General features: G+C 39.4%; 2 protein-coding genes across 2 annotated transcripts in view; one reads left to right on the top strand and one right to left on the bottom strand.

Annotated features, from left to right (window-relative positions):
• Positions 1 to 26,724, bottom strand: part of LOC140301508 (protein kinase C-binding protein NELL1-like) — a 250,729-nt gene that overhangs the window by 116,895 nt on the left and 107,110 nt on the right. The gene's annotated exons all lie outside the window — the stretch shown is intronic.
• On the top strand, positions 4,576 to 10,715 carry LOC140301509 (piggyBac transposable element-derived protein 4-like). The gene is made up of 2 exons (XM_072379985.1): positions 4,576 to 4,824; positions 7,838 to 10,715. The coding sequence occupies exons 1-2, from the start codon at positions 4,697 to 4,699 to the stop codon at positions 9,888 to 9,890; spliced, it is 2,181 nt and encodes a 726-aa protein (XP_072236086.1). The 5' UTR covers positions 4,576 to 4,696; the 3' UTR covers positions 9,891 to 10,715.

Below are 26,724 nucleotides of genomic sequence, written 5' to 3'. Positions count from 1 at the left end.
TCCATCGCGGGACAACAGTGAGACAAACAATCATGCACTTACTCCTAGGGTCAATTTAGAATCACCAGCTAACGTAACATGCATGTTTTTAGACTGTGGGAGAGAACCCAGAGTTACGTGAAAGAACCCACACATGCACGATGATGCACAAGCTTCACACAGACAGGATGGGATTTGTACCAGGAGCTCAGTTGCTGTGATGTGACACAGCTAAACATCACATTACCATGCAGCCCTGTAAGGGGTTTCAAAGTTGCTCAATTCAGATGAATCAGTGTGACCAAATTAACATTCTTCCCATGCGTATTGATCCAGTATATGCCCAATAATGGTGAAAAGGGCAAGTTAACCAAATTATGGAAGCCTCAGCGCCTTCAGTTCCCAAACAAAGAAGCTGTTAGAAACATGTAACTGCAAACAAAATATAGCATCATACTGAATTTATACAAATTTAAACAAAATCCAAATGTTTTGAGCTTCAAAAAACTATTTTCCTCTGTTTACACAATCTTCAGTTATGCCACTGGATATGAACAGAGATGCTTCTTAGGGGTCACAGATGACTTCTCAGTCAGTTACCTTAAGCAAAAAAACTTTTTTTAGTTTTTTTTTTACAGCACTTACACGATGAGCATAACTTGTGCAACTTCTTTTCTATAAAACATGAATGCAGATAAAACCTACAGCTCAGACCAGCAGCAGCCCTTCAGACTCACATAGAGCTTGTGACATGTGTCATCTCTATCATCAATCCCTCCCACATACATCCTGTCTTCACGGCTGAGAGAGTAGCAAACAGAAGAGACACCCATAACATTCATCATTCATAGGTCTGGCTAATGGCTCCGCCACTTTCTCTCCATCGGGGAGCATTGTTTTGCACTTATGTCAATCAACTGCGGCAGTTTTAGTAAAACATCAATCTACTGGAAACCAACAGAAGGCCACACTCCTGACCTAGTGACTACGATTCCCAAATTAGTTAAATTAGTTCTACTAGAGAGTGTATCAATATATCAACAAAATAACTCTTAATAAAAGCAACTTTAAATCTTTCATGTCTTTTAATGACCATGCTCACTTGCAACATTTTGGAAATCAACTATTTTCATAAACACCAATGTTTCTGGGGATTTTTTTGTTCCATCTGAATCACAATGTGAGCTGCACAGCGGTGTGGTGGTTAGCACTCTCGCCTCACAGCAAGATGGTTCCTGGTTTGATTCCCAGCTGTGGAGTTAGCATGTTCTTCCCATTTGTGGGGGTTCTCTCTGGGTACTCTGGCTTCCTCCTACCGTCCAAAAACATGCACATTAGGTTAATTGCTCTAAATGAACCCTGTATGATTGTGTCTCGTTTGTCTCTGTGTGGACTGGCAATGGCAGCTGGGATAGGCTCCAGCCCACCACCTGCAACCTTAAACTGGATTAAGTGGGTATAGGAAATGGATGGATGAATCACAATGTGTAAGGTAAGATGGACAAGTTATTTCACTGACTCCATGAGAGCCTTTAAAAGACTTTATTTTGCAGTTTGTTTAACTATAATAAAATACCAACTATTTCATGGCAGTTTGTGACATAACATTCTCAGTCTTTCTTTTCCATGTACATAGTCATTAACATGACCAGGTCTACAGTATTTTATGAAACTATCAAAAAAGGGTTATTATCAATTTCAATAGGAGGAGACCATCCATAAAAGACCCAAACATAGTTACAACCTGGATTTTACTAAGCAAATGATCTAGGGTTGCTCCGGTGCATGTTCAACAACCTCATGTACCCAACATATGAGGTCATCTGACGACTCGAATTTATTGAACGACCGGCATTTTCCATCGATAGAAATTTTCTTCACTGATGGAATGGGTGTAATCAAAGATGACGATGCCAGGATTAATCAGGCTCAAACTGTGAAAGAGTGGTTCGGGGAGCTTAATACATAATATTCATGCATGGATCGGCCAACATGGAGTCCAAACCTTAACCCCATTAAGAAGTTTCTGCAGGGGTGCAGAATTATATGTGGTGACATTGTATAAGTTTATTGAAGTGATTCCAAGGTTGAGAGCATGCTGTAATCAAAGCTAAATCTGGTCCAAGAAAATTTTAGCGCGTGGGACCTTTATTTGTCCAGGCAGAGCGCATTTTTGAAAATCGTGTCATGAATCATGTCATGAAATAATTCACTTCAGATGGATGAAATCATTTTGATTTTAGATTAAGAAGACTATTCTGAAACCCATCTGAAGATTTTCCTGGATTAGCAGCAGAAATGGATGATTGGACAGACAGTCTGAGGGTACTGTACATGGTAAGCACGTCACACTCAGTGATCTCAGTGATCATTAAAATGTAAAGAGAACTACAAGTATTCTTTTTTTTAAATAATTTCTGCTGTGAACCTATTGCTTCAGATTAGATCTTTAACATGTTTGCACCTAGACAGAGCTGCACCTTCTGCAAACTGTGTTTGACAGAATATCCACCAGGTTGAAATAAATAAGTAATGAAGTACACTTAAAGTATCTTGGGACATGGTGCAATGAAAACAATCCTCATAGGACTGAAATATGAGTGAAATGAGGCCTTTAAACTTTCCAGAATTTGAACCCTCAGCTACGACAGACTGAATAATTAATGACCTGCTCATGACTGTGGTTGTAAACCAGGAGGCTGAATTGTTTTTACAAGCATTTACAGCTGGCACATTTTCTGGCACCTCTTCACATTTCTAAACAAATATAACTATTAAAAATTATCACATAAACTGAGCTTTCATTAATACAGAATGAATTCAATAAGCACAACTGTAAAAACGTGCCATATTCTGCTGTGTGGTTTAAAGTGAAGTCTGTGAATTATGAATAATAAACCCAAGAGAAATTTATTTCACTCAGAAATCTAAAATGTTTTCACTGAACTGACCCATTACCTGCTTTAAACATTTTGTTACAAAACGTGTACAGAGGAGGCACGCTAATCCTTTTACAATGAACTCTGAGCCTCTCAAGGGTTCCCAAGCTGAATGAATAGCAATATGTATGTTTTTTGCACTCTTCTACACACTGAAGCTGTAAAAGTGAGTGGGAGTTGGTTCAGCCTCTTCACTGAGTGTCACTGATTTTTAATGGGAAGGTGAGGCAAGGTCACGCGGCAGTTGCTCGGTCAGACTTACAGCAAACAACACAGATGATTATGAGATTGCTGCACTTCTGAACACATATTTGTTTAATAAGTCTCACCCACGCAGCTGATAAATAAACAGCCGTAGATACTTTTTTTTACTCAATTATACTCCTGCCATGTTCTATCCACTATGAGGTAGAAAAAAAGAAACAGCTCACAAGTGCAAATGAGAAATTGAAACTCAAACTTGATTGCTGTACTGCACCAAATGAAACCAATGTATACCCTTGAGTGCTGATACAAGGAAATTTGTGGCTCATGATCAAGAAATTTACTCAGCAGCATCCACAACATCTTTCAACAGCATGTTTCATTTACAAAGACAATTGACATTTAATTTTTTTCAAGAAAATGCTTTTTGGATAATGTTTGGTAACTTTTTAATGTTTGGTAGTAATGATTGTGCTCACACGCCAGTAGAGAGCAGCTTTCATGCTAGCATGCAGAGCAGATAATAATACAGTTACTAATATGCACACTTTAGATGTACAGCCTCAAAACAGAAAAGGCTGGGATGATATGGAAAATGCAAAAAAAGCAATGATTTGTACTATACTTTCACTTTTACTTTATTGCAGACAGTATGAACTCATGATATTGAAAGTTGTCCCATCAGCTTAATTTTATTTGGTAATAGAAGCTCTTTTTTGCATTTCAAGCAGAGGTGGTTTGTCCATAAGGGCGATGCACCACCAAAGGCAAAAAAGAGGAATTTGGATGATCCACTGAAATGGGTATTTTCCATGCTGCTCCAGCTAAATTTGGAGTGGACCATCCATCTATCCCTTTTTAAAACTAATACTCTAATCTAATCTAATCTAATCTAATCTAATCTAATCTAATACTATTCAGGGTCACTGGGGACTGGATCGTATCCCAGCCATCAGGCAAAAGGCGAGATCTATCAATGGGCCCTAAATAAAGTATAGTTAATGAAACAGCCTCTCCAATGCCATCTCATAACATTGAAAAAGCAGTGTTACATAAATCTGCAGTAATGGAAAAGAAAATTGCTCATAACATATTCAATTTGCATCGATATATAAATAATACATTTATGATAGTAAAGCTTAAAAGAAAGTCTGCATGGAAAAAAATGTCCGTTTTCATTAAAAAATTATTTTTGAATGAATTCAAGCTTAAGACTTTTCAGGGTGCAGCAATGCTATTATGATACCAGATTAAAGCTTTTCTGAGTCTGTATTACTCTTCCATGAATCCCAGCTTTCTTAATTAAGACATATTTAGTTTATCAATAGCAAATGTCAAGTACGAGCTTTATAACCAGCTTTATAAAAAGTCGGTTTGAGGTTGACTACGGAAGTGATTTTGACCAAATATGGCAAGTGGCAGACGGGACATCCTATCAGACCGTACACCCGGGTAGAAGGAATCATCTTTCATTGTGGAGCTGAGCGAATGTATAGACGGGAACCCAGCCGGAAAGGTTAAACACTTCTTCAACTTTCTCCAAAGGAAAAGACTTAGCAGTTCAGACTTTTGACATGTTGCTTTCACATTCAGAGGATGAGTTGCAGCAGCTCCAGTCAGATGTCGACTCAGACAGCGACTACAGCGACTGCAGTTTGGATGAGGACTATACACCGAGGGGACTGGCCCCGGCATCAGATGAGTGAGTGCTTCACACAAAAGCTATGCGGGTTGGCCTCAGTTCACCGAAATGTAGTTATTAAACGAGACACGATGTGTCGGAACCTGCGCACAAGGGTCAAAGGCATCCTAAAAGATGACCGACCTTCTCACTCATTGTGGTGTGAAACACCATCTTGGAATAGGGGGGGATTTAGGGGGATTTAGGGGGATGTGTCGCCATAATGTCCAATGTTTGTGCCGAGCGGCGTGCATGCGCACCGCGGATGATGCGGGTTGTATGCTGTTGAAGGCTGCAGCTTGTGTGTGTGCGTGTGCACATTTTGCCGTTTGCCCTCGCTGAAACGGATGCAAACTTGGAGGAAACCTGCAGGAAACACACGGAGAGGCCGCAGGTTGCTGTATGTGGTTTGGTTCCGTTTAACAAACGGCTCAAATGTTTTTACTTGACTGTGCCATACCCTCATTTTTTTGCGACATTAAGCTCAGGCGCGTGCTCAGAGGGTGCATTGTCGTAGATCTAATTAGAGCTCCTGCTAACATGGGAACAGGCTTGGGATATTTCTCGGAATGATTCTTGTTGTGCAGCAGCCTGCAGACCTCTGAAGATAGGGCGACCAGCAGCCTTTAAACCTTTTAAATGTGGCCCAGAGGAACATTGTGTGTGTGTGTGTGTGTGTGTGTGTGTTTTAGCGGGTTTTCTTCTCTTATTACTAGATTATATCATGAAACTCATGACAGTCCCATTAGTTGTGTGCCCAGGTAAACAGTTGGTCAGCTCAGATGTCCATGCATCACTATGGAAGAGAACTTTATGCAAGATTAATACAATATGTCCCACTTTCAAAGCAGCAATATACAAACCTTACATCTCAACTTTAGCATAACACATAAACACATTCATATGATGTGCTGTGGTGGAAATTATGTTAACAAAGCAAAGTGAATCTGCATCAAGTTTCCAAGTTTATTATGCTTCATGAAGGAAAGTCATAGCCATTGGCTGAAAACTCTGAAGAAGTCTGAATTTACGTGGTACTTATACATACAAGGGTGGAGTGTTACACAAAGGTGGGAAATCTGCTTGGGATAGATAAGATAATTGCCACTTCAGCTGTGCAAGCAACCAATGCAACCAGGAAACTTCACTTGTAGAAAAAATGTGTAAAACACAGTATGAGGCACCCTATAGCCTAACATCCAGGATATTCTTAAAGGAAGAGCAATACATTTTCCATCACAGTCCTCAGTGTGTTTAGAGGACAAAAATGAGAACTCAATCCAATTTTCACATCAAATTATAGTTAAAAACAGATCATGAAATGTATGTGAGTATTTAGCCAACAACATACAACAAAGGCAGGCCCACTTTTCCTGGTTAAACATGTATTTAAGCTGGCCAAACTGATTTACAGAATACTGTGATGAATTACACTCTCAGTAGAACCAATTATGTAGTTTTTGAATAAAATAAGCAGATGGCAGAGCTTGTTTTTAGTTCATATGTTAAAGCAAATACCTGAAGTGAAGGTACCTTATCTCACTGATGCAGAAAAACAAAAAAGCTGCCATGTCTCAGTCCCGCCCACTGTTTGCAAAACACACTAAATGAATGAAAATGCATTTTTGGATACTGTCTGCATTGTGTGCAAGCCTAGAGTTACAGCCTATCATGTATTACATCTTTTGTTTTACAGAAATATTATGCAATGTGTTAGATGAGACTGCATACCTTGCAGACCTACAGCAGTTGTTGCAGCCCATAGTACTGTTATGTGTTCTTACATGTCTTTGGAAGTGCTTGGCAAGCTACAGTGTATAACACAGCAAAGGGCCCAAAGCTTCTCTGTATGGTGTATTCAGAGCATAACTACAAATGAAGTTTAGTTACAGCAGGAGAGTGGTTCGATTTGCCAGGGCTGGAAACAAATCCAAGCTGGCCGGCTCATCTCTTGACCATCCTGTTCTCCGATGGTTGCTTGCCAAGACACTCAGCATTTGTTGCTTTTTCTCCTTCACTGACCCACTACTGTACCTGTCATTCAACATTACTGACAAGACTTGAATTACAGGCTGGATTAAATGATATGATATCCCGGCAGTGCTAATTCTTCCTTTCATGTTTGACTGAGGGATGTTTAGATGCTACATTAAGTCATTATCCCATCTTGTTTCATCAAGTGAAATTAATTGAGGGTTAATGGCCAGTACTAGTTGGTTAGAATACTACTTAGTTAATAATCCAAAATTTTTAATGATCATAATGATGTAATATTTTTACACACACTGAAGTGGCACATTTGATATAAACAGACTAAATATCATGACATTGTTCTACTAATTCCACCAGTAATAAGGGCCCAGATTCCACGTAGGGTTACTGGCTTAAATTATTACATAGTTAGAACTTTCATTAATTCCTGAGCCCCCCCTTTTTTCTATTTTAAAACCTACAATGAAAATATTTCCAAATTATGTCAGTACACAGCTCTACAGCCAAACTTAGAAATCTTTGGCTCTGGGGATAAAGACACGTGGGAGAAATATATTAAGGCTCTTATCACCAGGCCAGATTGAGATTTGAAAACAATTCCATGAAAAACTATTTCTTGCAATCAGCTGAAACTGTCAATGACAGAGTCAACAGCTTCATAACAGTGAGCCAGTGATGCAGAGTTTATTTGGCCGCCTGGTCCAAATTTGTTGCAATATAATTAAAGCACAACAAAGTCATGGTAAATCTAATGAGCCCCTTCAACCTAAATGTTGTGTGCTTTGAATACATTAAAACGTTCCAGTGCAGGGGAGTTCAGGGAGGAAGAGGTTAAAACAAAAGCAACACACTAATGTTGACTTTATCAAACCATGAGCCCTAACATTTTCTGTCTTACAATGGTTTTATTCTATTTAGTTTCTTTCACTCTTGTACATTACAGAGTATGTTTTAAGTTTCACAACTATTTAAAACGGCTTTTATGCTAAAAAAATTGTCACCTACTGTATCATTAACCCTTACCCATTCACTCTGTGTGCAGGGAAGACTTCACTGATGAGGAGAGTTCAGACAGGGACTGCAGACCTGCAAAGAGAAGAGCTTCTAGGAGACAGTGTCGCTCTGTATATGCATCTCAAGTGTCATCACCCCTGAGAACTGCATCCAAGAAGTGGGAACAGAGTCCCTGCAGAAAGAAAGTCCATTATGCAACTACGCCCAAAAAGGACACCTCCTCTCCCAAAGCTGGAAAGAGACTCTCCACTCCACGCAGGAGAACCCGAAGAAGAAAGAAGCAAGCAGAAAGACGGGTTGTAGAATCAGCCAAGGATGAAGAAGATGAAGACCGTTGGCGCAACATTGATGAAGAAGATGTTGAGCTTCCTCAACCGAAGTTCAGACCTGAGAGGGATGTAGGGCCTCAGCTGAACAGAACAGCAAATTACACGCCGCTCGAGTTGTTCCAGCTGTTCTTCTCCACAACAGTTATTGACACACTGGTAAAAAACACCAACGCCTATGGGAAAAAGAAATGCCAAGGTCAGAGGGAGAGCTGGGTGCCTGTCACAGCAGCAGATATGTACTCCTTCATCTGTATTGTCCTTTACATGGGATTGGTGCCTCTGAAAACTCTGAAAGAGTTCTGGAGAGGATCCAGGCTTTTCAGTCTGCCATTCCCTGCCTCTGTCATGCCTTGCCGACGTTTTCTGGCCATTTTGCGCAGTCTGCATATGAGTGATCCTGCTGCCGAAGCAGTCAATGAGCAGAAAAAGGGAACGTCGGGTTATGACAAACTTTGCAAGATAAAGCCTCTATACGAGCAGATTTTGGAGGCCTGCCACACTTTCTTTCATCCACACCAGCACATCTCCATAGATGAACGGATGGTGGCGAGTAAAGCTAGGTTTGGATTCAAGCAGTACAGCAGAAATAAGCCTACAAAATGGGGCTTTAAGCTTTTTGTTTTAGCAGACTCCATATGTGGATACACCTTAAACTTTTTTGTTTATGGGGGAAAATATGGGGAACCCACAGGGAAGGGAATAAGCTATGACGCCGTCATGAGATTGCTGAACATCCCTTTTCTAGGCAAAGGATACAAGCTCTACGTCGATAACTTTTACACCAGTCCAACTCTTTTCCTTGACCTTCTTAAGAGAAAAATCTGGGCATGTGGCACAATCCGTCCCAAAGTAGTGGGTTATCCCAATACCAATAAGAATAACATGCCAGAAAAAACGCCCAGGGGAACCATCCGGTGGATTAGAAAAGGAGAGTTGCTGTTTGTGAAGTGGTTTGACACCAGGGAAGTAACAATGTGCTCAACTATGCACAAAGCTTACAGCAGTGAAATGGCAAAGCGCAAAGTGAAAGACGCAGATGGGCAATGGACAGTGAGGCATGTGCCTATTCCAAGCTGCATCAGAGATTACAACCAGCACATGGGGGGTGTTGACTTGTCCGATGCACTCATTGGTTACTACAATGTCCTTCATAAAACACATAAATGGTACAAAACTCTGTTTTATCACTTTGTTGACATAGCCACAGTGAACGCCTTCATCCTCCACAAAGAAATGTGTAAACTGCAAAATCGGCCTGTATTGACACAGAAAAACTTCAGGGAACAGCTGATTTTGTCCCTGGCTGAGATTGGGTCTACTCCTCGCAGATCAGGGCCCCAAAACTTAATATGGCCATCCCCCTTCAAAGTGCCTCCTGCTTTTCCACTGAAAGACCTGCCTACCTCCACGCCAGCAGTGCCATCTACCTCTCCATCTGACGTGCCGCTCAACTCTTCATCTTCCTACCTCAAAGCAGCTCCTGGCTCTACAGAACCTCCTCCCTCGGTTTCCACTGATGTGGTGCAAGCTGCTGCCACTGTTGCTCCAAGTCTAGGTCACCTACCTTCTTATTTTTCTGAACAAATGAGCAATGTGGCCTCCAGAGCCAGGGCCACAGCTGGAAGGCGGGCATGTGTGGTCTGCAAAAGAAAATCACCAGTCTATTGCAGCGCTTGTCTCAAAACACTTTGTTTTACAACTTTAAGAAACTGCTACAGTAAGTGGCACAGAAGCAATAACATCTGTGTCTGAGTGAGCACATAGAGTCTTCATGAAGGGCTTTGAAAAGCAGAGAAAACTGCAACTTGGTGCTGCAGTTGCTGGCCTTTGACCTCACAACTGTAAGAAATTATAATGAAGCAGAGAGACAATGATTTAAAATGACCTACATCATCTGAATGACATGGTGCTAACAAAAGTGAAATGGCTATACTACTGCTCATAGATTAGATGTCGCTTCAAGTAGGAAGTGCATATAGCTTTAGATAAAGGACATACTGACTGTAAACTAAATAAAAATGCAACGTGGAATCCAAAGCAGAGACAGGAATTGCAGTATGGTGTAACTACTGATACGTTGGACTGTTCTACGCTACTTAATTCCGTTTAAATGTGTATTAATTTCACCATTATGGACTTTTGATATTTAGACTATGACGAGAACATGAAACAATAGAGATTATACTGTAGGTTTGTTTCCGTCATCTTTGTAAGATCTCATCGTTTGTGCAGGTGTGTTTGACTCTTTGATATATCAACCAGTGTTTGAATTTTCCATTTACCTGAGCGGTTAAAGACGAAGCCACTTTCAGGCTGCATTTACCGTGCTCAGATTGATTTTTTGTCTCCTAAAGTTGCAACAGTCATTGCAGTGTGACTCCAGCATGGATTGCTCACAGCATTTTCAGGCCCATTTCAGGTACCCAGCTCTACAACAGTTTACCTCATCAGTTCTTCCTCATTACACAGTAATTACAACTTGAAAGAAAATAACTTATTTGGATGTTGTTTTTGAGGCGCAGCATTTTTGTGACTCTAAAGCAAAAGTGTTCTGTTCTGTATCTTTGATGTAAGATGTCACTGCCTTCAATAACATAACAAGTCAAAGCACTGGACCTAAACAGGAACACTGAAAAGACGGAGGCTTTAGCAACCATGTGTAGGAAATTGTTTTAAATAGAAAAGAGGCGTTAGCAGCAAACCGGTATGGAAGTTTGTAAATAATATATACTTTTTTTATACAAATACGAACGTAAGTATGAAAGGAAAAATGAATAAATAAAGGACGCTTAGAGATAGTTGCAAAGTAAGATGTAAAACTTGCATATAGATGTTGTGTTAGATGAGTGTCAGAATGTTCTTAATGTTAGCAGACATCTGCAAAAATGAAAACTGAAAAGAAACTGAACAAACAGATAAAGACGACTGCTCGACCTGACTGCAAAGAAGAGCAGAGTGAACACAACTCCACACAACATAGTGGTCTTCAGTCTGACTTGGTAACTCAGCCGGAAAATTGTGAACATACTTTGGTTAAATCATTTATCGTGTGAACTTGATCCATGACTAATCCGCAGTTTACTGGTTAGCTGTACTTTCAGTGTTTTCAGTGTGGTCCAGTGCATCAAAAGCTAAAGGTTAGGTAACAAATGACAGGCTTCTGGGTCGATTTGTTTGTGGGATAACATGGCTAACTGAACAAAAGGTCCAATTAGAGCTGACAAAGTCTGAACTAGTGAAAAGAAGAGATGTAAAATACTTACTAAAGCACTTCTCATAGAAACAGATCAGTCTTACTACCTTTGCATATTTGAAGGTCTTCTCTTTGTTTACAGACATACAGTATTAAAGTAAATTCTTCTGTGCCCAAATACAGTTAAATGTGTTGAGGAAATCACAAAAAAAACTCAACACACTCTCATAAAGTGAAAAACTATTTCTGAACTAATTGCCAAAGGTGCCATTTGTGACTTATAGATCTTAGTGCCTTTCATTAATTTCAGTGCCGTACTTTCACATCATTTGATATGTGTCTTCTGTTAATTGTAATTTGCTATTTTAGATTTTGATGTGTTTTTTAAAAAGTAGACCACATTGTTCAGTAATCTGTGCACATCTTGTTTTAAAGTACTGACATATAATTTGATAATATTTGTGATGTAATATGTGTGTGTGTGCAGTGTTTGTTTTTACTGTGCTAAATAAAGCAGTTTTACAGAAATGGGCTGTGATCATTTTCACACATTGGAAGAAATGCTTGGCGACATGATTCAGTGACGGGATTTCATTATCATAAAAGCGATTTGTGTTTTTTTTTTTAAATAAGAAAATTAAAATTATTAATATTTCAAATTAAAACAGGCACCTGATGACTGTTCATCAGATAGTTTAAAACAAGTAATTACACCAGAAAAGACAAAAATCATCTGAATACAATTCCTGTTAATTGTTTCTATGAGAATATACTGAATCTCATCAAATGATAAGCACCCATGAAGACAGCAGCTAGGTCATCAACATACCTTTAAAATTAGGTGAACAAACAAAAAAAAAATTAAAAAAATCAGGGATGAAACCATGACAAAACACTCATTTACACTCAAGTCACTTACTCTGTTGTAAGGTTGTGCTTGTTGTGCAAATTAGGTCCATATTTTGTTTATTTCTCAGTAAAATATTCCTGGCCACAGGCTTTTTGTGTTTGCATAAAAAGATGCCTTTGCTTGGAGATGTATTCCCATTTTTAAACATATTCATTCAGTGCCAAGTAAACCCATGTTGGCTAGGCTTCTGTTTAAAATTGAATGTATCTGTTAAATAACAGGCCACAAGGTAACCACAGTGCCTGACGTGAATACATTTCTAGTGACTGAGGGCTGGCTTGGGAGTCTGAACTTCCTGCCATTGTCATGCTGCTTTAACACTGCTGCTAACTTCATTTACACTGCACTGTTGTTAAAAATCCATCCATTTTATTAACTGTACCTACTATAGTCCAAAACTCCTGCAGGGAATTTTCACACCTTGTTTTCTCTGAGGTCGTCCTTCATAAAACAGTATCTGGTATCATCTAATGCGTTGTGTTTCCTAACTGCTGAACCTCTCCTTATCTAGGGTTAAAGTAATCTGAACACAGGTTTTACTCTAACAGTGATGTGATATGTGATTAAGAGTCAGCACAGGGTGATTTCTTCTGAGAATTGACCAGAGTCTCTGTGGTGTTTCTGTGATTGACTCATATGTATGTACTTGTGGAATGCATCTTCTGTCACATATTCCTGCCTGGTATAAGTAGAGTGGCCTCAATCAGCTCCAGGAACCGTGTGTCACAACCTTGTCTGAGAAAAATAAGGCAGAAAACATGCTTACTTGTAGTATGTTTATGATGGCTGCCTGATGTATCTTTTGTTCATTTGGAGTGTCAGTTGTGTAATCTATCAGAAATTAATGCTACAAGTGTGCAATATGGAATCCTCCAGTTGATGTGATGCAGGGAAAAAAAGAGATAGGATATCAGACATCCTTTAGGGGCCTTGTATGCAATCTGTGAAGCTCCAGCTGTGGCTTCCCTACACTGTGATCTAAACATCAACAAAACACTGCCAAGTATCATGTCCATGTTCATTTTATACATCCTTCAGACTGGAAAGTTCTGTGCGGTCCGAGCTTGCTGGTTTGCCCCCAAATAGAATCTGTGGTAAAACAGCAAGTATGTGAATAATTTTCCTGACAATAAAGTCAGTTGCGTATATTTCTGGCTTAAAGCATTACCGGATCGTTGCTTGAGCAAACATGTGAAACTGAGATTGACACACAATACGGCTACATTATTTAATAGGAAACCGCAGCAACGTTTAACGCAGATTTTAAAAATATGGTAATATATTACACATCAAAGGAGCGCTTTGCATAATCAGACCCTGTGCTTACTCTGAATATTCTTATTACTGTGTATATAAATACACTGACTCAAACCACATTACTGTTTTAGCAACAGAATAGCTCATGTATGTAACTGTTGCCCTGACATTTACCCACAAACAGGATAAAGTGTGAATGCTCTCTTTAATAATAGCTGTGTGAAAAGACAGACATTCTGAGAAAGAAGGGGGAGCTGGGTTAAGTGATGTGAGAGAACCTGATCCACCTCCACTCGAATGGAAGCTATATGTGAACACATGCATTAGCAACCATGTGGCAGCTACAGCACTGTTCTGTCTACGATTAATAACCTGATAGCTACCTTCACGCAGACCGAGCGGCCTCTCAGATGGGGTAATGTGGTGTGAGCATCCCTCTGTGATTATATGTCCTGTGTCTGCAGATAAGAGACTGCTTAACCATCTGTCAATCACAACCACAGACAGTATTTGGCTTTCTTCTGAATGTTAAATTGGGAGCCATTCTGCAGCTGCTGCACAGAATCTCATATCTCAGTTCATAAAGCAGACAATTCAGGAAGACAAACTTTTGTTTCCATTTCACAGGAGATTAATAATCTTCAGCAAAGCAGAGAAGCACTGTCTGTGACAAAATGCAGAATAGACCCTGTTTGGAAGTTAATATGACATTGCTTTTTCCATCTTCTCACTGTATTTTGGCAACATTAGCTTACTTTCTTTGTGAATTCTTAGTGCTTGCACGGAAGCTCAGTAGCTACATTTCTCACCGTCTTGTCTTGCACATTTGGAGAGGCTTGAGATCGCACAACAAGCAAGAAGAAAGAAGAAAAAGACAATGGATCACTGCACATCAGTAACTGACAAGCCAAACACATTGATTAAAGATTATTTGACTCGACAATGCCACTTTGAAACAAACAGGTGGGGCTCACAAAAAGAAGGTATTGGACGCCAAATAATGCAAAGCAAGAACAAAATAAAACAGGGTATACACTTTGGTGTCTTTTCAAACAAATATGTACAAAAGCAGTGGTTAGAACTTAACTTACGAGCATGAGACTAGATAAATAACAAAAAAAAAGCAATGGCTTTGTTTGAGCTGCAGTCTTACATGCAACAAGACACACAAAAGAACAAGTGGCCAGGAAGTTTCTCTTTAACATTTACAGTTAGACACTTCTTTCTTCAGAGCAAATACCATTTACATTAATAGTTTATATAGTGATAATAGCCATTGTTGTGTCTCAGTCTTCCAATGACTTGAAACTCTGAAATAAAGTTATTCCAGAACTCCTAGACATACATTTTCTAGGTCACAAGCATGAATGATCAGAAATGTGTGATCTTTAATCCAGACAAACAAGCAGCACAAACTTCTCAGAACATTTTTACTGTCAACATGACTGCAGACCCCAGGCAATCAGACAGACAGCATATGCCCTCACAATACTATGTGCCCCATCATTCTGTTAATGGTGCTCAGCGTCAACACCCTGCTGCTGTACTCTGACAGGATAAAGTCTTATCACATCATTACACACCATTACTGCTCTTAATGAAGTCAACAGCTCCAAGCACAGGATACCCTGTCCGCTATCTGACTCATTAAATGATCCAATGTGTGAATAACCATGGGATCAATTATCAAGTCATTCAGCTGCCCTCATACCAGCCAACCTCTTCCTCAAACACCCTCGCTGACGCTCTTCAGCCGCCTGATCATTACTGTGCATGTTAGATATGTTCTGATTACTGTAATTCATCAGTGTTCCAATATTGACTTTTTATCAGGTAGGCAGTCATGTTGACAACTGGCAATGTGAAAATGGTTCTCAGAGGTGAAACGGAATTATCTTACAGTTTGTTTAAATTTAATATTGTGGCACTTGAAGACAGCGGGTAAAAGTTGATCCACTCCAACGGAGCTTAGACAGATGTTGTTGAGAGTGGATAAGTGAACTATTGATGTAGTAGAAGTCTTTCTTTTTCGTCTGCTGCTCTTTGTTGTAACAACAGACAGAGAAAAAATGTACCGGTGAGTCAAGGATATGGTTTATTATAGTTCGCTGATATCGACTAAAAAGATGAACAAATAACTTTTGCACAAAGCCTACCAAGCTAGTTGTTAAATCTTACACCATAAAAATTCATTTCATGTACTCCTTTACATAAGTTGCCTAGTGTAGTACCATGCTACCAAGAGTAGCTGTGAGTCTTTAAATCAACACTACTGGATACGTCCATTCAAACGTCGGTGATAAAAAACTGAATGTTAGATGCACAGACATGCAGATGTGAAATATTCTGAATTGATTCACAAATGTCAAAAATAGATATCAATTCAAAAATCTTACTTGATAACCTCTTTTACAATATTCAACTAGAGGGCTTTAGTTAGGAGTCCCGGACTCCCCTTTGCATGGTTCAGCTCTGACCCTGGATGGTTGAAAGGATGTTGGGATCCGGCTCGAAGGATCAAGTTGTCAGAAAAAAATCTCTCAAAATTAGGCTCAGAGTCACTGGATACAATTAACCCAAAACATTTATTTCTTGCAAGAAGGGGACAAGTCCGCACAACCTATCAGGCAGCTGGCTCAGAGTTGTCTGAGTTCAAAAAATTATACTATGATACGATTACTATTTGCTAGCCATACGATGTTATGAGAAAATGAGTCCAGACAGTAATGTTATGAGACATTGAGTTCAGACAGTCAAAAACAGTCTCACTAGCTACACAATGTTATGAGAACCAAAAGGTAGGAGGAAGCCTCCTCCATCACATATCCTTTCAGCTTTTCTCATAGTATAACTTCATGGTTTTTCTAACAGTAATGTTGACTAATGGCAAAAGGCGGAACTTAGAAAAGTGGAAGTGAAGTGACAAGACAGTCTGTAGCGTGCAAAAGATGGCTGGGAGAGACATGTGACCAGCAGTCTACATCGAGACTAAAACAGAAGTCATGGACTCATTTAAGAAAGATGGAGGAGTGGATCTGATATGTAATGAAAAAAAATCCACAGTCACCACAGCAGAGCATTTTATTACTGATGGCTAGCAAATAACCTTTTATATGGTCCAAACAAGAGCAGTGGAAGAGTGATTATACTGCTCAAGACACGTAACAGGAGGGTATTTACAACAAGTGTGCTGCTAAACGATAGAATACTTTGCTTTCACAGAACCAAGTAATCAGAGGGTGAGAAAAAAAGAAGTCCTGCACATTAAAAAAGGAGGCATCAATATTTGTCGTATAGCTCATCGCAGCCCTCTGCACGGTATCTTTTCATTTTGAAGGTGTAAGGCATCCCTTTTGTTTTAGGGATTATGAAGTAGTGGTCATCTAACCATCCAAATGGATTGCACCGCCTCAATTGAAAGACAAGATGACCCTGATACCTCCCAAAATGGGAAACTTTACCCAAAACAGAGTTAAAAAGGTGGGATAGGGCCAAAAGGAGTACTTGGGAATGAGCACTGCATTTCAGAGTTATTGGAATAATTTCATCCTGTGTACTAAAGAGGTAAGAGGAAGCCCTACAGCCCTTCGTGTTGCAGAAAACATCAGCAACACACTGGAATAATTTAACATCTCCCGTGAAGTGGTTGAAACTGGAGTTCACATATTCTGTTTGCATCCTCCTGATGCACATTTATTTTAAATAAGTTTGAACTTGATTTTTGGAATAATTGAGAGAATAAATCTTAAACAGATATCTAAAACTGCTCCCAATGATGTCACATGCCATGTTATATAAAGCACTTAAACACAGTCAAACAAATGCATTTGGACACCAATATGTGGGTTTTTCCAGTAGTTTCATGTCATCGTTTTGATGAGTTACACAATTCTTCTCTGCTCAGAGCAGGCTGTTCACCAGATGAAGGTCAAACTAAAACACCAGCTGCTCTTTATTAATATTGAACCTTTTGATGAAGTATCTGCTGGCCAGAGAAAATCATTATCACAGCATTTTGTAAGATAGTATGTAAGTAAACATAAAGAGTTGGTGTCTGACTATTAACTGAAACATTGTAACACTCATCTCAACACTTGCACTCATGTGCTCAACCACTCTCTTGAAGCAATGTTTTCTCATTTTCTATTTACTGTAAAACAGGCTCAAATCTAGTTATGGGTCAAGTGTAGGTTAAGCTTAAATGTTGATACTTTCTGCCAGTGTACAAGCTATCTGTTTGCAGACAAAACACATACATTCAGACCGATTTAGAATCTTATACCTGCAGCTACAAATTCGTTTTAGCCGTGATGTCAACAATGGAAGTTCTTATTCTGTTAGTGGCTCTGTCAGAAACCTTGTTTAATGTAGGTAGAGATGTTTCTGTTAAAAAGGCTTTTTATAATGGAAAACAAACTGTGATTTTCACTTTTGGACTCATTTTGTTGGATGTTCATGTTCATTTTGGATGTTCATGTTCATTTTGGGACGTTTCAGAAACAAAACTACCTACTTATTTACTTACCAGATAGTTGTTTTTAAACAAAATATCTGGCACATCAGGTTCTTTACTTATTGAAATATTCAAATTTAGGAGCCTATAATTTAGGGATGACAGTGATTCTGACTAGGATGCAATTAGCCCTCTGTTGGGGTATAAAAGAGACGTCTGTGGAGCTCTTTCATGTTTTGACATGTCCCATTCTGCAACTAAAAACTCTCAGATGAAGCTCTTAGTTTTGAATCTATGCAAGTAATTCTGCCTAAACCAACTTCTTCTGAAATGCACTGGAAGGTGAAACCTGTTCCCCAGAAAACAAGATATCCCTGAATAATAAATAACAAGTAAACCTTGAATAAATCAATGAACTTTTCCCCTCGATGTGCTGGCAGCTGCTCTCTGATTCAGCTGCACAACTCAAAGACAACCTGAGTTGTCAGGCTTTCGATTTCAGGTGCAGAGAAGTAAGGCCCTTAGAACTCTGAGCATCTGCATAATAAGTAGCTGGCAACACATGGCAAATATTTTTGGGGAAGCTCTAGATGAGGCTCCTAATGTTACCATGAGACTTTAGAAAACCCGTTAGAGGCTTGACACAGTTGAGTGCCAAACACTGGCACATGCCAGGCTTATAAAACTGGGGACATGTGGATGTATCACAATAGAATGTCAACAATAGGACTAGGACAATAATCCTGCAAAGTGAGAAAAACTGTAAAACAGTGTAACAGGTGGGTAGAAGCACACAACATTTGCATGAAATCTGCTTTTTTTAGGGTCGGTCAGAATTATTTTAGTTATTGCTTTCAGAACCTCCAGCTTTTACTGAGATTTTGGTCATGTACAGGTCACAAAAAGATAAATATCAAGCTAAACCCAAGCTGAAACTCGTGGGAAATATTTTTCTCAAATTTCATGAACAGGTTTCATCTGTATTCCTATTACTGACACTCCACTGATAGTCTGGAGTTTGTCATAATAAAATATACTTTGGATGCAACTAAAAGACAGAGCATAAGGTTATTTAAGCAGTTTTTTTCTTTTATAGTTCTAACCATGCATATTCAGTTTACCTCAGTTTTATTTCAACAAGTAATTACAGATTCTGTTATTTCTGTTATTGTTAAGTATTCCCCGAGGGTGACATCCTTACATAAAAGGCATTTTGTAGGTTTAGATACTGTTAAACTTCTCATTGTTGATTTTTCGAAAGGTTCCCCTAAAATATCTACAAGTGATATAACCAGTTTTCTTTTATCTTGCTCATGAATATGGAGAAAATACTTAAACATCTACAAACTGAAGCAGTCAAAATGAAAACAAAATTATAGTTATGGCAATCCTATTCTTATGGCACAATGTATTGTATGTGACCTCAATGTACCTTAGATTGTAGGGGGAAAAAATCATAAATGTCAGCAAAAACAGAAAGTAATGAAAATAAAAGAAACAAAAAATAAACAAATAAAGCAAAGGTCGAATACAGAACCTAATTCAATGAAACAATTCATGCCTAACTTACCACAGAGCAATACAAATGCCCCCCAAAACACAACAAAGTGTACTATGAGATACAGCTCAAGTACAACTACATACAAAAGTAAAGCCATGTAGTACTGAACCATAAGTCTGTGATAGTAGGACAGTTTTGTTTAGTTTTAGATGCAGACATAGTTAGGAAATGACACCTATAGAAATGATTCATTCCCATTTCCTTGTAACGTCACAGCTCATTTTGGTTGCATCTGACGCTTTAAACTAGTGCAGTGACAGTTATAACAAAAGGTTGGAGCATTTAATTGTTGGCAGTAAAATCTGGTGTGAATGTAAGACAGCTTTGCAGAACATTTGGGTCATAAACCTTCGTGTTGTCATCCCTTGTGGAGCTGAGCAGAAAATCACTACGAGGAAAAATATTTGATGAGGACTTCAGAAGCTAAAATCAATTCTTTTACACAGTTTAACCTGTTATACAAGGTATCAAATCATTTCCAAATAAAACTGATGATTAACCCTGAAATACAATCTTGTTGTGATTATACTACTCTGTAGGTACAATGCTGACAGATATCACTGAACATCCACTTGGTGCATTCACTGAATACCAACCACGTCCTTCAAAAATCAGTTCAGGAACTTTGTGTAGCTGAGGGATTTGGTCCAATGACACAGAGTCATCTGAATTTTTGTCTTATTCACCAGTCTGTGTGTGTGTCTAAAAGTCCAAGGACACTGAATGAGATAATTGGATATGACTGATGTCCTCGCAGTTATAATTGTGTCATTATCACCCTGCGGAACACGATCATTAGTCTCTGCGGTGTGTGTGGTAATTAATGGACTGCCAAAGACTTAAGGGAAGACTGAGGGGGAGTGTCTGTCCATGTCCAGCCTCAACTGAGGCCATGTCGTCACCCCTGGCTCCCTACTCCTGTTAAAACAGGTACTTGACAAATAAATAATCAACTATACAGGTTAATAAAAGTTTAAGAAAAAACAAAAAACTTTAAGTCTTGTTAAAGAAGAACAGTGAAATTTTGGAAAGAAAGTACCGGATAAGTCAGGTCAAACTCATCAGAGTGAGGTGGCTGCTGAAAACTGCTTTGTAGGGATGCAAAACGTGAATATGTCATGTTTCTCTGCAGCACGGTGGCCAACAGGATCAGCAATAGAAGTAAAACGCTCACCATTTTGCTCGTAAGCAAAATGCAACTGCAGCTGAAGTTTGTCTCAAGCCACCTTTCCATTTAGTAGCAAAATAACTGGGGAATCCGATACATTTCTGTGGACTGATTTAAAACCAATAACCCAGGCTGAGTGATGTTCTACAGAGGTTGGCAGTATAGATATGGTTTAAGAAGTTGTGGTTCACATCTGGCAATAACTGGGCTTTTATATAATATTTGGGAAAATGCTGGCGAGTTTGAACATTAGGGAGAAATCATTTGTGACCTGATATAGATTTAGACTTCTTTGAAATGGACAAAAATTCCTTCAAATGAGTGTATAAACCTTTTGTGCAATAAAAGGTGGGAGTTTTTCTTTCTCCAATATTCACTGGCAATCGAAATCCGATTACTTTTTCACTGTGCTCAGTTAGAAAGTTCTCCTGCATCAGAGAGCAGTGCAGTGCTTTAAAGAAGTTTAAAGCTTTGAAGCTTTTTCATCGGGAGTTTGATATTCTTGCACTTTGAAAAAATGTAGAAGTCAGAGGTTTTAGCTTTACAAAATGGAACTAAAACATATACAACAAACTCAAAATCAGTCAAAAAACACAACTTTGAAAGGGTTGAAGAACATAGCGTGAGTGGAACCCCCCCCCCCCCCACACACACACACACACACACACACACACATAAAACAATGATCCATGCTAATTAAATAAAACAGACCTTTAGGTAATCTACATTCACTCCCATTAGGCTACTTAGAGCAAATTAGTTTTTCAGGCTCAATTCCAGTGGAAATTTGAACACTTTAGCCCACAGACCATACAGAGCCAGTAAACCCTCTGGCTCGAGGATTACCCAACCAATCCCCTGCAGCTCAGAAATGGTCAGGAAATTGAACGGAAATAAGCAGGGATAAATAACCATATGAGGAATGAGCCGAGGGAACGAAGCGATGCCAAGGACAGTGCTGGGTGTGTTGGAACACATGCAGTCAGTGAAGTGCAGATGGCAGAGATGGATGCCACCCAGAAGAGTGTTTGAGAAGTGGGACAGGGAGGGAGGGGGGACTAATGTCCAGCAGCACATAGACACGCTGTACAACTGTCGTTTACCGAAATGACTGTAATTCATTACAGGTCTTTCACTGACCTTTTAACAGAGTGCTCGCCCACTGTGACTCCAGCAGAACTCAGACTGCAAGCGTTACACAGAAGTCTGAATCAATCCACCCACAGCCCACAGAGAAGCTTTCCTCACACTCTTGGACTTGAAGCACTATGAGCAGAGATTGACAGTACTCCTTGTACTCTCCAAAGTCATCTTCTCTCTCTTTACCTCTCAGCTCTGAGCAATCAAAAGTGTTTCTATTTTTCACTGTCAGCTTGTTTGTGAGCAGTAAATATGTTGTTCTGTAATGTTTATTTCAGAGCGAGTGCTTGTGTTTTCAAATAAATGTGCCTTAAAATAGTAAATGTCTCAATGCTTGTGATTCCTGACAGCAATTTATTAGCTGAGCATAATGTTGTAATAGAAGATTTAAGTGGTCATACATTTATCTTCTTCACTATTTTGTTAAGTGTTAAATGGGCATTTCATTTACATTCATTGCAATATTTTAATTTTTGAGTTCAAATGACTAATTTCTCTAAAATGAGAAGGAACAATTTCTTGCAAAACATGAACATATTTTGGCACAGACTCAAACTCCATGGAAGCAAGGTTGAGCCTTGAAATCATAGAGATTGTGAGAGTGAGATGAGCAAGATGGACAATGAGAGACGATGCTTTCTCAATGCAAGACTAAGCATCCAAAGTAGAAAGATGGAGGAGAGGCTGGACAAGGAGTGGAAAATGGGAGTGTCATTTGAACTTCAGTCACATTCCAGTATATTTACAACTCCTGAGCATGTATGTTCCAATTCTGAAAGGCAGACATATGCATGTGATAAATGTAGTTCATAAAATAACTTCATGACAGTAATTCTGTATCACATGTTCTGGAGTGAGACTGTTGCTCAGAAGCTGCTTGGTATTACATTAGATCACGGACTACCTCATTAGAGCTGTCGGGGGTGGAGGGCACTTCAACAGAGAGAGAGAGAGAGAGAGAATGGGGTCGCTGCTTGTGTCTTAATTCTACCACTCCAGTTTATCCTGCAGATTAGAGGGCAGAACCATCCCTCTTTAGTTTAGACTGACCAGATAAATATCTCTTGACCCATGATCATGCTGACAAGAGTTTGATGGTGATCCACTCATCTGTTTTTGATTCTTTAAGTACAGACCTTGGTACTGCAGTGTCATTCATCCAATACAACTGAGTGGAAATGTCTTTTTCTTTTCTTCAAAAATGCTGTAAAGGTGACAGTTCTTCTCAGGGTCGGCTCTACCTAATTTGGTGGCCTAGGCGGGATTACTCTCCGGCGAGATTACTTCACCATTAAAAAATGGTTCAGCCTAATGTTACCTTTATATTGCAACTTCCTCGTCTCCTCCTCTTTTCTTGTCTTTCGGTTCTGCGCACCCGAGAGCTTGGACGGCCTTTTCATCTCGTAAATGACAAAATCGTCACCCGTCTGTGACCTGACCTCTGATCCCTCTGACCCTGAGGTGCGCACCCGTCATGTGACTCACCAGCACCACATTTTAGGGACATCATTGTTTATTTATTTGTTAATATTCATTATTTTCAAGAACAAATACACAAAGGAGGGTGACTCGGCATAGAAAATTATTTTCATCTTTATTGTTTTAAATTTAATTTTTTTTCCTCTCGAGGCCAAGCGCCCCTCCAGCAGATGGCTCTCTAGGCGACCACCTTTATCGCCTATGCCAAGAGCTTGCCCTGGTTCTTCTTATAAGCATAATAGCAGTTTTTTGGCCCTCTCTCTATAATGCTCACTGCCTTAAACAATATTCAAATTTAACTTGTTATCAGCGTACTTTGTGTAACAGATGGCACTTTGTCTACCAATCTTCACTGTACAGGAGAGGCTGGTTTTCCAAGGACTTCAAGACAAAAAGAATGTTTGGATTTTGCTTTGTTTTCAATACTCATATCATCCTTCCTGTTTGGTCTTGGAGTTGAAACTGATTGCTAAACATGTGCTTTTTGAGGGGATGACAAACAAACTTCTACAAAGGACACTTCTTTTTGCTTTCCTTGTTGTTATCTACCTAACTGCCTGTTTGTCTTTTTCTTTGTATTTTCCTCTACTAGTCCCAACTCAGTCCCCTCTTTTAACAGTGTGCAGAACAAAGGCTGAGCAGATGCTGTTGCTCATTCGTTCCTTGTCATTACATTCTTGTTTTACCACAGTAGAAGCAGAGTACCCACAGAGAACCTGATTGATTCACAGAAGTAAAAACACAACCAATTACTCTTTAATGTCACAGAGTGAGAGGCAATTCAGCCAGCAGTCCTCACCAATGCAGATTCATGCTGCTGCTCCCATTATCACAGGCTCAATAAGGACAAATGGAAATTATTTGAGCTGCTCCTCATCAATATGCTTTTGCATCATGGCTGTCAGTACACTGAGAACGTTATGACTAATACCACCACTTTGAAGTGTCCTGTGACATTAAATTAGTAAAACCTTTAACACATCATAGGCATTTATGTCAATGTTTCTGTGACTCCTGGAGTTTTACTGTGGCCAGACTCAGCAGGAAAAAGTCAGCACAAACTGTCAGTTTTTGCGGATTAGCTGCAGAATAAGGGCAGGCGCTGCACTCGGGGTGGAGACGCATCATATTTCCCGAAGCTTATCTGAAAACCCAGTACAGCCACACACACAACACACATAAGCAGACTTGTACTCAGACACACCTTCATCTCTACTATGACAGCTCTGCAGGCAGCCGCTGCCCTTGATTGGCTCATTTCCAACCTCAAAGGATATGACTCCAGCAGGTTTGCTCCCCCAGTGATTTCGTTGAATTTTGTTTGTTGTCCCAAAATGTCCACGACCATACATCCCCCAGTCTGTATGTCTGTGTGACTGTCTGTTAGTAAGGGTACTGATCTGTGCTGCCCGAAGGTCAAGCTCATAGCAGCCCACCTCTATCTGCCTCTGCAACATGAAGAGACATGACAGGTAATATCCAGCACAAATGACTTCCTACGCCCGAATTCTGTGGATCTCTTGGCTCTGTGGGTCAAGGCTACATTATCTTTTAAAGACCAGCGTGTTTCATTAATGAGCTTTTCCTAGACAAGGGTCAATTTAAAAATCACCAATTAACTTAAATTGAAATTTTAAGTTAATTGGTGATTAATATCATAAATATGTATTTTGACAGTGGAAGGAATCCGGAGTGCCTGATGGGAAACCCAAGCATGCGCAGGGAGAGCATGCAAACTCCACACAGAAGGGCCCCAGTCAGGATTTGAACCAGGAACCCTCATAATATACACCATATATGATATAATATATCATTCACATTTTAATTAGCTCTTAAAGAAGCATTACAGAGGTTATATAAACAGTTAGGCCGATTTAATATCTTCTTCACCACCCAGAATCTGTGGGAATATAGAAGCACTAAACCAGAGATGGTTCAAGCAGCTCTAGTGGCGGTAACTGTGACGCATCAAAGTCACAGCAGATTATCAGTAAGTGGCAAAAGCTAGGATGAGATGAGGCAAGAAAAATAAAAGAGCCAAATCTGCTGAGGTGTCAGCTGAGACTGACTGGAGATCGGGGATATCATAAAACGCCTCCCCAGAGCCTGTTAGCTAAGGTGACACATCACAGAATCCGTCCCTGATCCCAGGGAGTTGAGCTGCTCAGAGCTAAATGAAAGTGAGCTGAACAAACAGAAATAGCCCCATTAGGTTTGATGTGCTGGACTCAGACTGGGCTCTAATCTTACTACCCATAGAATAAGAGAGAGAGACTTAAAAAAAAAAAAAAAAAAAAAGAAGAAGAAACTTTGCTCTTATGGCAAAATCAAACGGTTTAAGAATTAAATACACTGCACATGCTTCAATACATTAACGGCAGAAAACGATTTGATTAAATTTTTCTGTATTGAAATACAGTTGAATTTAACATGATTTAATTTACTTTTATGGTGAAGCTAAAGAATACATCAGTTGGGATTACAATACTGTGTGTTACCACTTGAATGTTTAAAGGTTCAAAAGCGTATAACCTCTTGACACGCAGCTGCATTCAAAAACTTTAAGTCCTTCCTACCACTAATCAGAGTCGTAACTGCTGCCCTCTCATACTGACGTCAACAGTGCGGTACACAAACTGTGCTTTAGATTTTCAATAAGGGTTTATATTTATTTACCCTATAATTTATTACCCTAACCCAACCTTTGAAACTATGAATCTGAATCATCCCCAGTGCCATCTGCGCCCATGGTTGTAGCTGTTGATAGTAGTAACCAATCAGCACTTCTGTTTAGTGTTGTGTCATGTTTGCTTTGCTGGGCTCTGACGGTAAAAGTTGCTGATGTAAGGGTTTATGATGATGAAAAGAAAACACTCTTTATAACTTCTCCCTCTGCTCTGCACAGGTTGTAAACAGGGGATCAAAGCTGTAGTTGATTCCTGTAATAAAACTAATGAAACATTTTTATTTACATTTTTTATTTACTTTGCTGCTCTGTAAAACACAGCCTTACAACAGCAGCATGTTATTCCCCGTTATGTTATTTATCCAAGATTCAAACACAAGTTATAATCTTAACATTCAGGTCTCTGTCACAGATTCAGCCTCAAATAACCTCCTCAGTTCCATTTCAGATTTGCCTGCAAATTAATTTTCGTCATGTAAAATGTTAAGTCCTCAAAGTTTGCAGCCTCTCAAAATGGTTCCGCCAAACCCATTTTTATTTTTTATATATTTATTCTTTTTACAAAAGATGGTGTAACATCCCACATGATTGGCAGATTATCTCATGTTTCTTTAATTGAAGTTTGAAATCACAGTAGCTACAGTGGTGAAAAATCCACCTTTATGTGTAAAACAAGGGTGAGTCAATGTTTGAGGTGCACATAAGAGCTACTGAGGACTTAAGAGAGTCAGCAGGAGTC

This window comes from Leuresthes tenuis, unplaced genomic scaffold (assembly GCF_036924035.1).
Source record: "Leuresthes tenuis unplaced genomic scaffold, fLeuTen1.0.hap1 SCAF_2, whole genome shotgun sequence".
In the NCBI taxonomy this organism is placed as follows: Eukaryota; Metazoa; Chordata; class Actinopteri; order Atheriniformes; family Atherinopsidae; genus Leuresthes; species Leuresthes tenuis.
The sequence above is the reverse complement of the archived record's forward strand: the minus strand, read 5'-3'. Positions and strand labels throughout refer to the sequence as shown.